At 53.8% G+C, this 13,692-nt stretch overlaps 1 protein-coding gene across 1 annotated transcript in view; it reads right to left on the bottom strand.

The window, feature by feature from the left end:
• LOC147123998 (putative ATP-dependent RNA helicase DDX60) overlaps positions 1 to 13,692 on the bottom strand; it is a 217,424-nt gene that overhangs the window by 181,366 nt on the left and 22,366 nt on the right. Inside the window, exons 3-5 of the mRNA XM_085975509.1 lie at positions 12,444 to 12,633; positions 10,078 to 10,434; positions 7,150 to 7,263 (exon numbers count right to left, since the gene is read on the bottom strand). Of these exons, the coding sequence (XP_085831635.1) occupies positions 7,150 to 7,263; positions 10,078 to 10,434; positions 12,444 to 12,633 (661 nt within the window). The remainder of the gene's footprint in view (positions 1 to 7,149; positions 7,264 to 10,077; positions 10,435 to 12,443; positions 12,634 to 13,692) is intronic.

The following is a 13,692-nucleotide window of genomic DNA, read 5'->3' on the forward strand; positions in this document are numbered from 1 at the left end:
AGTGTGGGGGGGAGTAGAGAGTGTGGGGGAAGGGAAGTAGAGAGAGTGGGGGGGATGAGTAGAGAGTGTGGGGGAAGGGGAAGTAGAGAGTGTGGGGGGGAGTAGAGAGTGTGGGGGGGGGAAGTAGAGAGTGTGGGGGGGGGAGTAGAGAGTGTGGGGGGGAGATAGAGAGAGTGTGGGTGGGGGAGTAGAGAGAGTGGGGGGAGGGGGAGTAGATAGAGAGTGTGGTGGGAGGGGAAGTAGAGATGTGGGGGGGGAGTTAGAGTGTCGGGGGGGGGAGTAGAAGAGAGTGTGGGGGGGAGTAGAGAGTGTGGGGGGGGAGTAGAGATGTGAGGGGGGAGGGAGTAGAGAGTGTGGGGGGGGAGTAGAGAGTGTGGGGGGGAGTAGAGAGTGGGGGGGAGTAGAGAGTGTGGGGGGGGGAGGGGTAGAGAGTGGTGGGGGGGGAGTAGAGAGTTTGGATGTGGGGGATAGTGTGGGAGTAGAGAGTGTAGGTGGGGGAGTAGAGGTGTGGGGGGGGAGTAGAGAGTGTGGGGGGGAGTAGAGAGTGTGGGGGGAGTAGAGAGTGTGGGGGGGGGGAGTAGAGAGTGTGGGGGGGGAGTAGAGAGTGTGGGGGGGGAGTAGAGAGTGTGGGGGGGGAGTAGAGAGTGTGGGGGGGGAGTAGAGAGTGTGGGGGGGAGTAGAGAGTGTGGGGGGGGAAGTAGAGAGTGTGGGGGGGAGTAGAGAGTGTGGGGGGGGGAGTAGGAGTGTGTGGGGGGGAGTAGAGAGTGTGGGGGGGGAGTAGAGTGTGGGGGGGGAGTAGAGAGTGTGGGGGGGGGAGTAGAGAGTGTGGGGGGGGAGTAGAGAGTGTGGGGGGGGAAGTAGAGAGTGTGGGGGGGGAGTAGAGAGTGTGGGGGGGGAGTAGAGAGTGTGGGGGGGGAGTAGAGAGTGTGGGGGGGGAGTAGAGAGTGTGGGGGGGGAGTAGAGAGTGTGGGGGGGGAGTAGAGAGTGTGGGGGGGAGTAGAGAGTGTGGGGGGGGAGTAGAGAGTGTGGGGGGGAGTAGAGAGTGTGGGGGGGAGTAGAGAGTGTGGGGGGGAGTAGAGAGTGTGGGGGGGGGAGTAGAGAGTGTGGGGGGGGAGTAGAGAGTGTGGGGGGGGAGTAGAGAGTGTGGGGGGGGAGTAGAGAGTGTGGGGGGGAGTAGAGAGTGTGGGGGGGGAGTAGAGAGTGTGGGGGGGGAGTAGAGAGTGTGGGGGGGGGGAGTAGAGAGTGTGGGGGGAGTAGAGAGTGTGGGGGGGGAGTAGAGAGTGTGGGGGGGAGTAGAGAGTGTGGGGGGGGAGTAGAGAGTGTGGGGGGAGTAGAGAGTGTGGGGGGGGGAGTAGAGAGTGTGGGGGGGAGTAGAGAGTGTGGGGGGGGAGTAGAGAGTGTGGGGGGGGAGTAGAGAGTGTGGGGGGGGGAGTAGAGAGTGTGGGGGGGGGAGTAGAGAGTGTGGGGGGGGGAGTAGAGAGTGTGGGGGGGAGTAGAGAGTGTGGGGGGGGGAGTAGAGAGTGTGGGGGGAGTAGAGAGTGTGGGGGGGGGAGTAGAGAGTGTGGGGGGGGGAGTAGAGAGTGTGGGGGGGAGTAGAGTGTGGGGGGAGTAGAGAGTGTGGGGGGGGGGAGTAGAGAGTGTGGGGGGGGAGTAGAGAGTGTGGGGGGGAGTAGAGTGTGGGGGGAGTAGAGAGTGTGGGGGGGGGAGTAGAGAGTGTGGGGGGGGGAGTAGAGAGTGTGGGGGGGGGAGTAGAGAGTGTGGGGGGGGAGTAGAGAGTGTGGGGGGGAGTAGAGAGTGTGTGGGGGGGGAGTAGAGAGTGTGGGGGGGGGAGTAGAGAGTGTGGGGGGGGGGTGAGTAGAGAGTGTGGGGGGGGGAGTAGAGAGTGTGGGGGGGGAGTAGAGAGTGTGGGGGGGGAGTAGAGAGTGTGGGGGGGGAGTAGAGAGTGTGGGGGGGGAGTAGAGAGTGTGGGGGGGGAGTAGAGAGTGTGGGGGGGGAGTAGAGAGTGTGGGGGGGGAGTAGAGAGTGTGGGGGGGGAGTAGAGAGTGTGGGGGGAGTAGAGAGTGTGGGGGGGGAGTAGAGAGTGTGGGGGGGGGAGTAGAGAGTGTGGGGGGGAGTAGAGAGTGTGGGGGGGAGTAGAGAGTGTGGGGGGGGAGTAGAGAGTGTGGGGGGGGGAGTAGAGAGTGTGGGGGGGGAGTAGAGAGTGTGGGGGGGGAGTAGAGAGTGTGGGGGGGAGTAGAGAGTGTGGGGGGAAGGGGAAGTAGTGAGTGTGGGGGGGGAAGTAGAGAGTGTGGGGGGGGAAGTAGTGAGTGTGGGGGGGGAGTAGAGAGTGTGGGGGGGGGAGTAGAGAGTGTGGGGGGGGGAGTAGAGAGTGTGGGGGGGGAGTAGAGAGTGTGGGGGGGGAGTAGAGAGTGTGGGGGGGGAGTAGAGAGTGTGGGGGGGGAGTAGAGAGTGTGGGGGGGGAGTAGAGAGTGTGGGGGGGGAGTAGAGAGTGTGGGGGGGGAGTAGAGAGTGTGGGGGGGAGTAGAGAGTGTGGGGGGGGTAGTAGAGAGTGTGGGGGGGGAAGTAGAGAGTGTGGGGGGGAAGTAGAGAGTGTGGGGGGGAGTAGAGAGTGTGGGGGAGGGGAAGTAGAGAGTGTGGGGGGGGGAGTAGAGAGTGTGGGGGAGGGGAAGTAGAGAGTGTGGGGGGGAAGTAGAGAGTGTGGGGGGGGAGTAGAGAGTGTGGGGGGGGAGTAGAGAGTGTGGGGGGGGGAGTAGAGAGTGTGGGGGGGGAGTAGAGAGTGTGGGGGGGGAGTAGAGAGTGTGGGGGGGAGTAGAGAGTGTGGGGGGGGAGTAGAGAGTGTGGGGGGGAGTAGAGAGTGTGGGGGGGAGTAGAGAGTGTGGGGGGGAGTAGAGAGTGTGGGGGGGAAGTAGAGAGTGTGGGGGGGGAGTAGAGAGTGTGGGGGAAGGGGAAGTAGAGAGTGTGGTGGGGGAGTAGAGAGTGTGGGGGGGGAAGTAGAGAGTGTGGGGGGGGAAGTAGAGAGTGTGGGGGGGGAGTAGAGGTGTGGGGGAAGGGGAAGTAGAGAGTGTGGGGGGGGAAGTAGAGAGTGTGGGGGGGGAAGTAGAGAGTGTGGGGGGGGGAAGTAGAGAGTGTGGGGGGGGAGTAGAGAGTGTGGGGGGGGAGTAGAGAGTGTGGGGGGGGAGTAGAGAGTGTGGGGGGGGGAGTAGAGAGTGTGGGGGGGGAGTAGAGAGTGTGGGGGGGGAGTAGAGAGTGTGGGGGGGGAGTAGAGAGTGTGGGGGGGGAGTAGAGAGTGTGGGGGGGGAGTAGAGAGTCTGGGGGGGAGTAGAGAGCGTGGGGGGGGTAGTAGAGAGTGTGGGGGGGGATGTAGAGAGTGTGGGGGGGGAAGTAGAGAGTGTGGGGGGGAGTAGAGAGTGTGGGGGAAGGGGAAGTAGAGAGTGTGGGGGGGGGGGAGTAGAGAGTGTGGGGGAGGGGAAGTAGTGAGTGTGGGGGGGGAGTAGAGAGTGTGGGGGGGAGTAGAGAGTGTGGGGGGGAGTAGAGATTGTGGGGGGGGAGTAGAGAGTGTGGGGGGGGAGTAGAGAGTGTGGGGGGGGGAGTAGAGTGTGTGGGGGAAGGGGAAGTAGAGAGTGTGGGGGGGGGAAGTTGAGAGTGTGGGGGGGGGGAGTAGAGAGTGTGGGGGGGGGAGTAGAGTGTGTGGGGGGGGGTGTAGAGAGTGTGGGGGGGGAGTAGAGAGTGTGGGGGGTGTAGAGAGTGTGGTGGGGGGGAGTAGTGAGTGTGGGGTGGGGGGGAGTAGAGAGTGTGGGGGGGGGGAGTAGAGAGTGTGGGGGGGGGAGTAGAGAGTGTGGGGGGGGGGAGTAGAGAGTGTGGGGGGGGGGAGTAGAGGTGTGGGGGGGGGAGTAGAGAGTGTGGGGGGGGGAGTAGAGAGTGTGGGGGGGGGTAGAGAGTGTGGGGGGGGAGTAGAGAGTGTGGGGGGGGAGTAGAGAGTGTGGGGGGGGGAGTAGAGAGTGTGGGGGGGGGAGTAGAGAGTGTGGGTGTGGGGGGGAGTAGAGAGTGTGGGGGGGGGAGTAGAGAGTGTGGGGGGGGAGTAGAGAGTGTGGGGGGGGAGTAGAGAGTGTGGGGGGGGGAGTAGAGAGTGTTGGGGGGGGGAGTAGAGTGTGGGGGGGGGAGTAGAGGTGTGGGGGGTGGAAGTAGTGAGTGTGGGGTGGGGGGGGAGTAGAGAGTGTGGGGGGGGTGTAGAGAGTGTGGGGGGGAGTAGAGAGTGTGGTGGGGGGAGTAGAGAGTGTGGGGGGGGAGTAGAGGTGTGGTGGGGGGAGTAGAGAGTGTGGGGGGGGGGAGTAGAGAGTGTGGGGTGGGGGGGGAAGTAGAGAGTGTGGGGGGAGTAGAGAGTGTGTGGGGGGAGTAGAGAGTGTGGGGGGGGGGAGTAGAGAGTGTGGGGGGGGAAGCAAACTCAATTGCTACTTGGCCCTAAACAGACAATACAACATAGCTGATTACCTGACCATGGTAAAGGATAACAAACTGAGAAGAACCTTGACAAGGTACAGACTTAGCGAACATAGCCTAGCGATCGAAAAAGGCAGACACAGGCAGACCAGGCTGCCAAGAGAGGACAGGATATGCTCTCACTGCAGTCAGGGAGTGGTGGAGACAGAGATGCACTTCCTCACAGCTTGTGGAAAATATCAGGGCATCAGGGAGAATTTCTACCAAAAATTCTCACAAATATGCCCTGATTTCAGAAATCTGAATGACAACCAAAAACTCCCATTCTTACTGGGAGAGGAGAGAAACTGTATAACACTGGCGGCACACTATGTTACAGCTTGCCATGAACAGAGGGACAACCAGTAAACTAAGAAAAGAATATATATAAACAATGCGAATGTATATTTATACACTCAGGGATATACCTGTTTATACACTGTATGAATAGAACTGCGTTTATGTGCTAAACCATAAATGTATTTTGATGCTTTGGCAACATAAGATGTAACTTATCATGCCAATAAAGCGATTTGAATTGTGAATTGTGAATTGTGAGTAGAGAGTGTGGGGGGGAGTAGAGAGTGTGGGGGGGGAAGTAGAGAGTGTGGGGGGGGAGTAGAGAGTGTGGGGGGGGGGAGTAGAGAGTGTGGGGGGGAGTAGAGAGTGTGGGGGGGAGTAGAGAGTGTGGGGGGGAGTAGAGAGTGTGGGGGGGGGAGTAGAGAGTGTGGGGGGGAGTAGAGAGTGTGGGGGGAGTAGAGAGTGTTGGGGGGGGAGTAGAGAGTGTGGGGGGGAGTAGAGAGTGTGGGGGGGAGTAGAGAGTGTGGGGGGGGGAGTAGAGAGTGTGGGGGGGGAGTAGAGAGTGTGGGGGGGGAGTAGAGAGTGTGGGGGGGGAGTAGAGAGTGTGGGGGGGAGTAGAGAGTGTGGGGGGGAGTAGAGAGTGTGGGGGGGGGAGTAGAGAGTGTGGGGGGGAGTAGAGAGTGTTGGGGGGGGAGTAGAGAGTGTGGGGGGGAGTAGAGAGTGTGGGGGGGGGGAGTAGAGAGTGTGGGGGGGGAGTAGAGAGTGTGGGGGGGGAGTAGAGAGTGTGGGGGGGAGTAGAGAGTGTGGGGGGGGAGTAGAGAGTGTGGGGGGGGGAGTAGAGAGTGTGGGGGGGGAGTAGAGAGTGTGGGGGGGGAAGTAGAGAGTGTGGGGGGGGGAGTAGAGAGTGTGGGGGGGGAGTAGAGAGAATGACAACCAAAAACTCCCATTCCTACTGGGAGAGGAGAGAAGCTGTATAACACTGGCGGCACGCTATGTTACAGCTTGCCATGAACAGAGAGCCAACCAGTAAACTAAGAAAAGAATATATATAAACGATGCGAATGTATATTTATACACTCAGGGATATACCTGTTTATACACTGTATGAATGGAACTGCGTTTATGTGGTAAACCATAGATGTATTTTGATGCTTTGGCAACATAAGATGTAACTTATCATGCCAATAAAGCGATTTGAATTGTGAATTGTGAATTGGAGTAGAGAGTGTGGTGGGGGAGTAGAGTGTGGGGGGGGGGGAGTAGAGAGTGTGGGGGGGGAGTAGAGTGTCGGGGGGAGTAGAGAGTGTGGGGGGGGGAGTAGAGAGTGTGGGGGGGGAGTAGAGAGTGTGGGGGGGGAGTAGAGAGTGTGGGGGGGGGAGTAGAGAGTGTGGGGGGGGAGTAGAGAGTGTGGGGGGGGAGTAGAGAGTGTGGGGGGGGGAGTAGAGAGTGTGGGGGGGGGAGTAGAGAGTGTGGGGGGGGGAGTAGAGAGTGTGGGGGGGAGTAGAGAGTGGGGGGGGTAGTAGAGAGTGTGGGGGGGGGGAGTAGAGAGTGTGGGGGGGGGAGTAGAGAGTGTGGGGGGGAGTAGAGAGTGGGGGGGGTAGTAGAGAGTGTGGGGGGGGGAGTAGAGAGTGTGGGGTGGAGGGGGAGTAGAGAGTGTGGGGTGGGGGGGAAGTAGAGAGTGTGGGGGGAGGGGAAGTAGAGAGTGTGGGGGGGGAGTAGAGAGTGTGGGGGGGGGAAGTAGAGAGTGTGGGGGGGGAGTAGAGAGTGTGGTGGGGGAGTAGAGAGTGTGGGGGGGGAGTAGAGAGTGTGGGGGGGGGAGTAGAGAGTGTGGGGGGGGAAGTAGAGAGTGTGGGGGGGGGGAGTAGAGAGTGTGGGGGGGGAGTAGAGAGTGTGGTGGGGGAGTAGAGAGTGTGGGGGGGGGAGTAGAGAGTGTGGGGGGGGGAGTAGAGAGTGTGGGGGGGGGAAGTAGAGAGTGTGGGGGGGGCAGTAGAGAGTGTGGGGGGGGAAGTAGAGAGTGTGGGGGGGGGGAGTAGAGAGTGTGGGGGGGGAAGTAGAGTGTGGGGGGGGCAGTAGAGAGTGTGGGGGGGGAAGTAGAGAGTGTGCGGCTGAATGGAGTTAAAGGCTTGGATTTTCCTCTGATATCCCGCCCCAAATTGGCCACAATAGCGATACAGAGGGCAGGGAAACCTAGGGACGGGGTCTTGCTTCTCTGAAGTCTGAAGCACGGTTGTGAAATGTAGCCGGCACCTTGGACCGAACGGCTTGTTTCTGAACTGTAAAATTCTATGTAAACAATTTTTTCGGCATTAAATATCTAATTTTCAGATTTCGTTCAAAACTGACTTTCACAGATAAGTGGTTCGTGATTCCTACCTCACTCTGCATTCTCTTCATCAGTTCCTCGTCATCTGCCGCAGAAAACCCTCGGCCATAAAAGGACTGATGTTTCACTAGCTGTTGCTGGGCACTTTTTAACTCTGCCTTGTGCTGCATTGTTTGGGGAAAAAAGTAGTAATTTCAGAACAGAATGACTGATTATAAGACCCAGAACACATTCAATTTGAGCATATACATTCAGTAAAGTGATAGTGACACTGGAACATAGGACAGGAGGTGGCCCTCCCACCACATTCTCACTCCATCTTATCTACGTGATCTCCTCTCGCGGTGTGCCCAGCCCACAACCTCCTCTTCTATTACTGCTCATCCCCCACTCAGGAACACAGGAACAAGAGGCACTCATTCAGCCCCTCGAGCCTGTTCCACCATTCAATTAATGCGTGGCTGATCTGTGTCTTCACGCAATCTACGCACTTTGGTTCCCAAGTCCTTAACACCCGCGTCAGTCGTGGCTCAGTGGGTAGCACTCTTGCCTCTGAGTCAGAAGGGCATGGGTTCATGTCCCACTCCAGAGACTTGAGCACAAAAATCTAGGCTGACACTCTAGCGCAGTACTGAGGGAGTGCTGCACCGTAGGAGGTGCCAATTTTCAGATGAGACATTAAGCCGAGACCCCATCTGCTCTCTCGGGTGGATGTAAAAGATCCCTCGCCATGAGTTTGAAGAAGAGCAGGGGAGTTATCCCTGGTGTCTTGGCCAATATTTATCCCTCAATCAACATCACTAAAGCAGATTATCTGGTCATTATCACATTGCTGTTTGTGGGAGCTTGCTGTGCGCAGATTGGCTGCTGTGTTTCCCACATTACAACACTCCAAAAAGTACTTCATTGGCTGTAAAGCGCTATGGCACATCCGGTGCTCATGAGAGGCGCTGTGGTTAGGTTGATTGGCCATGAAAAAAAATTGGCCCTTAGTGTTAGGGGGGATTAAATACGTGGGGTTACAGGGTTACGGGGATAGGGCTTGGGTGGGATGGCTGTCGGTGTAGGGACCGGGTGCTAGGGTTTGGATGATCAACCATGATCTCGTTGAATGGCGGAGCAGGCTCGAAGGGCTGAATGGCCTACTCCTGCTCCTATCTTCTATGTTTCTATGTTTCTATGTTTCTATGTATATAAATGCAAGTCTTTCTAACAAAAAACACTGTTGCTGAGTTCTCCTGGCCAATATGTATTCCTCAACCTGCACCATTGGTAACAGTTTGGGGTAAAAGTTCGTTATCGCCTGTTTTCAGGGCACACAACCAAATTCGTGCGCGCCCCACCCAGGATCTCCAATGTCCGTTCCCCCCCCCCCCCCTGGAATTGGACCTCGGGCCTCGTTTCATTAATTTATGCGAGGTTCCGGTGCCTGTTGCACCTCGAGAGGCAGCACGCCCATTACCACTGCTTCACTTTGGGGCTGTGATGCTCAGGTAAGTCCCAGGAAGGGAGGGGGGTGGGGTGGGGGGGGGGGGGTGATTGTGGGCGGATTCGCAGCCCTCGGCAGTGCTCCTCCTGACTCCACTTTCAATCTCTTTAGTGGCAGCCGTGTGAACAGACCAATGTTGTAGAGGAGTCCTAAAACAGGCAGTAATTCCCCCCCCGCAAGGTGCCTGACACCAGTTTGAGAACTTAAATTCAGATGTTAAAATATCTGGAAATAAAAAGCTGCTGTCAGTAGAAGTGACCATGAAGCTGTCGGATTGTCATAAAAACCAACTGGTTCAATAATTTTTTTTATTTAGGGAAGGAAACCCAGTCTGGGCCTATATGTGACTCCAGTCCCACACCAACGTGGTTGACTCTGAAGTGGCTGAGCAAGATACCCAGTTGTATCAAACTGCTACATTGGTTAACATAAGAAACAGGAGCAGGAGTCGGCCATTCGGCCCTTCGAGCCTGCTCCGCCATTCAACGAGATCAGGGCTGATCTTCTACCTCGTCCCCACTTTCCTGCACTATCCCCATATCCCTTGATTCCCTTAATATCCAAAAATCTACCGGACTCCGTCTTGAATATCCTCAACGACTGAGCCTCCACAGCCCTCTGGGGTAGAGAATTTACTGTTTAATAATCTGACCTTCAATACCCTCCACCTACTGTGGTGCTAGCTCTGAAATTATACGGGGGCAATAGTTCCTTCACACCAAATGTACTTCCTGCATTGGACCGTGAACTTGTCAGTCTTTAAAAAGAAAACAGGATGGATTTGCAATGGATTTTTCAGATATCCCATAATTTAGTGAGCACTATTAATCTTTATACTAGAAATTGTCAGAGAATGAAGTTTTACTGCACTAGATAGATAAATAATAGATACAACAACAACTTAGCACCTTTAATATAGTAAAACATCCCAAAGGGCGCTTCACAGGAGCATTGTCAAACAAACTTTGACACCTAGCCACATACAGAGCTACTAGGACAGGTGACCAAAAGCTTGGTCAAAGGGGTAGGTTTTAAGGAGCGTCTTAAAGGAGAGAGAGGTAGAGAGGCGGAGAGATTTAGGCAGGGAATTCCAGAGCTTAGGGTCCACAGCCGCCAATGCTGGAGCAATTCAAATCGGGGATGCGCAAGAGGCCAGAATTGGTGGAGCGCAGAGGTCTCGGAGGGTTGTAAGGCTGGAGGAGGTTACAGAGATAGGGAGAGGCGAGGCCATGGAGGGATTTGAAAACAAAAATGAGAATTTTAAAAAGAGAGATAATTGATCGATTGATAGACAGATAATGGATAAATTGATGGATAGTTCAACAGACAGATAATAGATAGATCGATAATATGGACAAATAGGTAGATGTACAGATCATCAGATAGCTAAATAAATAGGTACATAAATAAATAGATCAATCAGTCCTTCAATGACTGATAGACAGACAGACAGAAAGGCCAATTTATTTCAGATCAATTGTCTTCCTACCTTCTGAAACATTGAAATATTATCTGGCTTGCTGCACAAGTGATACCCATAGACTCGGAGAACATCCTGGGCCATTCCGGATGAAAGGACGACGTTTATTCTATTCCCCAGTGTGTGACACATCAAGATGTGGAAGAATCCGGTGGAAGGATGCAAGCTCCTATTTTGTGGAAAAGCTTTGTCGGAGATCACCACAAAATAGGGGTGGTTCTTATCCAAGAAGCTCTTCCATCTCGGATCAAAGCAGTTGGAGAACTCAGTGTGGACTGGGACCTGCGTGTTGTGCTGAAGGTGGAGAATCAGTGCAGTCCGCATTGAGAGAGACGAGCAACTTTGGTTCCATATACTTTCAGCATCCTAAAAAAAGAAAACATGGGCAAATCAAGCTTACTTAAAGAGTAAGTCCCGTCGCAGGTCTTCTGTGGAACCTCTATTATCTGCCATAATGCACGGGACTGCCCTCTTCCTATTGATGAAGAAAATTGGCGGATAATATAGAGACTCCTCAAATCTTACACACACAGCGCGGTAAATCTCAAGGGCAAGCATAATTCAAAGAACAAAAGGACCATACTCTTATTTTGACATCTTACGCAAGACCTTGCTGTGTGAAAATTGTGCAGGGTAATCGGAGCGAGGACAATAGAGATTCATAGCAACATTAGGAACAAGTGGAAGCCATTCAGACCCTCGAGCCTGCTCCGCCATTCAATTACAACATGGCTGACTTGCATCTCAACTCCGCTTAATGGCCTTTATTCCAAGGGTAAAAATTCAGTATCGCCCCATTTGGGGCGCCATTATCGGCGGTGCGCAAAGTTTAGCGCCTGGCACTAATTATCGCCTCCGACAGCAAACTTGGCTTTTCTCGCCCCTGGAGGTGATTGGAGCGCTAAATCAGGCGCTTCACACCTGTCTTAAGGTGCAAAGGCCGAGGAGCGAGGCGCTACCTCAGAGCGCTGGCGAAGCAAGGAAGGGCAAATCAAAATAAACCTGCAAAGTGCTGCTCAGTACTCAAAACTCCTTCACACAGCGTTGAATCTCTCCAGAAGTCTCTCTCTCTCTCTCGCTCTCTCAGAATGCGTGGTGCAAAAATGTCACCAACAAAAAAAGGCAGGAAGCGGTCGCCTTTAATTAGCGCTCCCCTAGTCACTTTCTGACAGCAAAACGCTCCCTTCAACCTGTCATTGCTAGCGGCAGGCGGTAAGGCAGGGGGCGCCACTCAATATCCGGTCCGGGGCGCTAACGGGGCGTCGCGCACTCGACTGACGCCACAATCTGCCGACGCAGGAGATCGTGGCGGGAGTGTTTAGCGCCGCTGCAAAATGTCTAGTTAATTTCACGAGCGGCACAAACATCGCCGCGCCCGGGCGGGTAGTGGCTTTGCATCCCAATTGGCGCCCTCTTAAGGCGCTAACGGGAGGCGCAAACAACCGAATTTTTCCCCCCATATGTCTTGATACCGTTATCCAACAAAAATCTATCGATCTCAGTCTTGAAAGTCCAATTGACCCCCAGTATCCACAGCCTTTTGGGGAGAGAGTTCCAGATTTCTACTACCCTTTGCATGAAAGAGTGCTTCCTGATTTCCCTCCTAAATGGACTAGCTCTAATTTTAAGATTCTGCCCCTTTGTTCTGGACTCCCCCCACCAGAGGAAATAGCTTCTCCATATCCACCCTATCAAATCCTTTTAACATTTTAAACACCTCAATCAGATCTTCCTTCAATCTTCGAAACTCAAGGGAATAGAAGCCAACATTATGCAACTGATCCTCATAATTGAACCCTCTAAGCGCTGGTATCATGCTGGTGAAACTGCGCTGCACCCCTCAAAGGCCAATATACCCTTCCTGAGGTGCAGGTGACCGAAACTTTCATAAATTTGAATACTTGAAGGGGAAAAAATTGGCAGGACTACGGGGAAAGAGAAAGCAGCGTGGAACTAATCGGAGAGCTCTTTCAAAGAGCCGGCACAGGCACGATGGGCCGAATGGCCTCCTTCTGTGCTGTCGGGGACGATTTTAACCCTACTCGCTCAGCAGAAACCTGGCGGGCGGGCAGTTAAAAATCACCCTGGCTCTGGCCTGTCCGAAAGCCGCCATGATCGCAACATCTGCAATTTTAACCAGGCAACAAGGACACGCGCCCGGAGCCAACAGGGTCCTTCTTTACACATGCATGCTGTGGCCCGACGACATCATTGAGACCCGACTGTAATTTTAACTCAGGCCTGAGCGGGGAATCCACCTGGAGTTAAAAATCGGGGCCAAATGATTCTAAAGTGCATTTTATTCACACAGCGACCAGAACTATCCCCGCTTTTATAAAACTATTAAAGTGATGGAAGTTTAGGTTATTTCTTACCTTAAAGAATGTAATGACAAACTTTGCCTTTTTTTGGGTCAAGTCAAACAAAAAACATTCCACCAGATAAAAGAAGTGCAGGTTCTGCCCGGGGTCAAGAGTTGACTCGTGAATGTACATCATCATTAAAGAGTCACCATCAATCACAAAAAACTCAGACTCCACAAAATCACGGAGTAAGCTCACTCTGCTGTTTAAAAAAAACACACAACATGAAGACAATTGAGTCAGGTCAAACAAATGGATGGAAAATAATCTGCACCACTTCTGTTCAGAAACACCAACTCCTCTTCCACACACTGGCTCAGTCGTAGAATCATAGAATCATACATCGCAGAAGGAGGCCATTCGGCCCATCGTGCCTGTGCCAGCTCTTTGAAAGAGATATCCAATTAGTCCCACTTCCGCCCCCCACCACCCCACCCCCCCACCCCCGTAGCCCTGCAATTCTTTTTTCCTTTTCAAGTATTTATCCGATTACCTTTTGAAAGTTACTGTTAAATCCTTTCAGGTAGCGCATTCCAGATCATGTGGCCTGCATCCTAGGGTCTTAAAAGAGGTGGCTGCAGAGATAGTGGATGCATTGGTTGTAATTCCCTGGATTCTGGAGAGGCCCCCAACAGACTGGAAAACTGCAAATGTAACGCCCCTATTTAAGAAAGGAGGGAGACAGAAAGCAGGCAACTATCGACCAGTTAGCCTAACATCTGTCATTGGGAAAATACTGGAGTCCATCATTAAGGAAGTGGTAGCAGGACATTTAGAAAATCATAATATAGTCAAGCAGAGCCAACATGGTTTTATGAAAATGAAATCATGTTTGACAAATTTGCTGGAATTCTTTGAGGATGTAACAAGCAGGGTGGATAAAGGGGAAGCAGTGAATGTCGAGTATTTGGATTTCCAGAAGGCATTCGATAAGGTGCCACATAAAAGGTTACTACACATGATAAGAGCTCACAGGATTGGGGGTAATATATTAGCATGGATAGAGGATTGGCTAATTAACAGAAAAGAGAGTTGGGATAAATGGGTCATTTTCCAGTTGGCAAACTGTAACTAGTGGGGTGCCACAGGGATCAGTGCTGGGGCCTCAACTATTTATAATCTATATTAATGACTTGGATGAAGGGACTGAGTGTAATGTAGCCAAATTTGCTGATGATACAAAGATAGGTGGGAAAGGTAAAGGATATACTTGCCATAGAGGGAGTGCAGCGAAGGTTCACCAGATTGATTCCTGGGATGG

Source organism: Somniosus microcephalus, chromosome 1, assembly GCF_052327205.1.
Source record: "Somniosus microcephalus isolate GS21.2 chromosome 1, FLI_Smic_1.0, whole genome shotgun sequence".
Classification (NCBI taxonomy): Eukaryota; Metazoa; Chordata; class Chondrichthyes; order Squaliformes; family Somniosidae; genus Somniosus; species Somniosus microcephalus.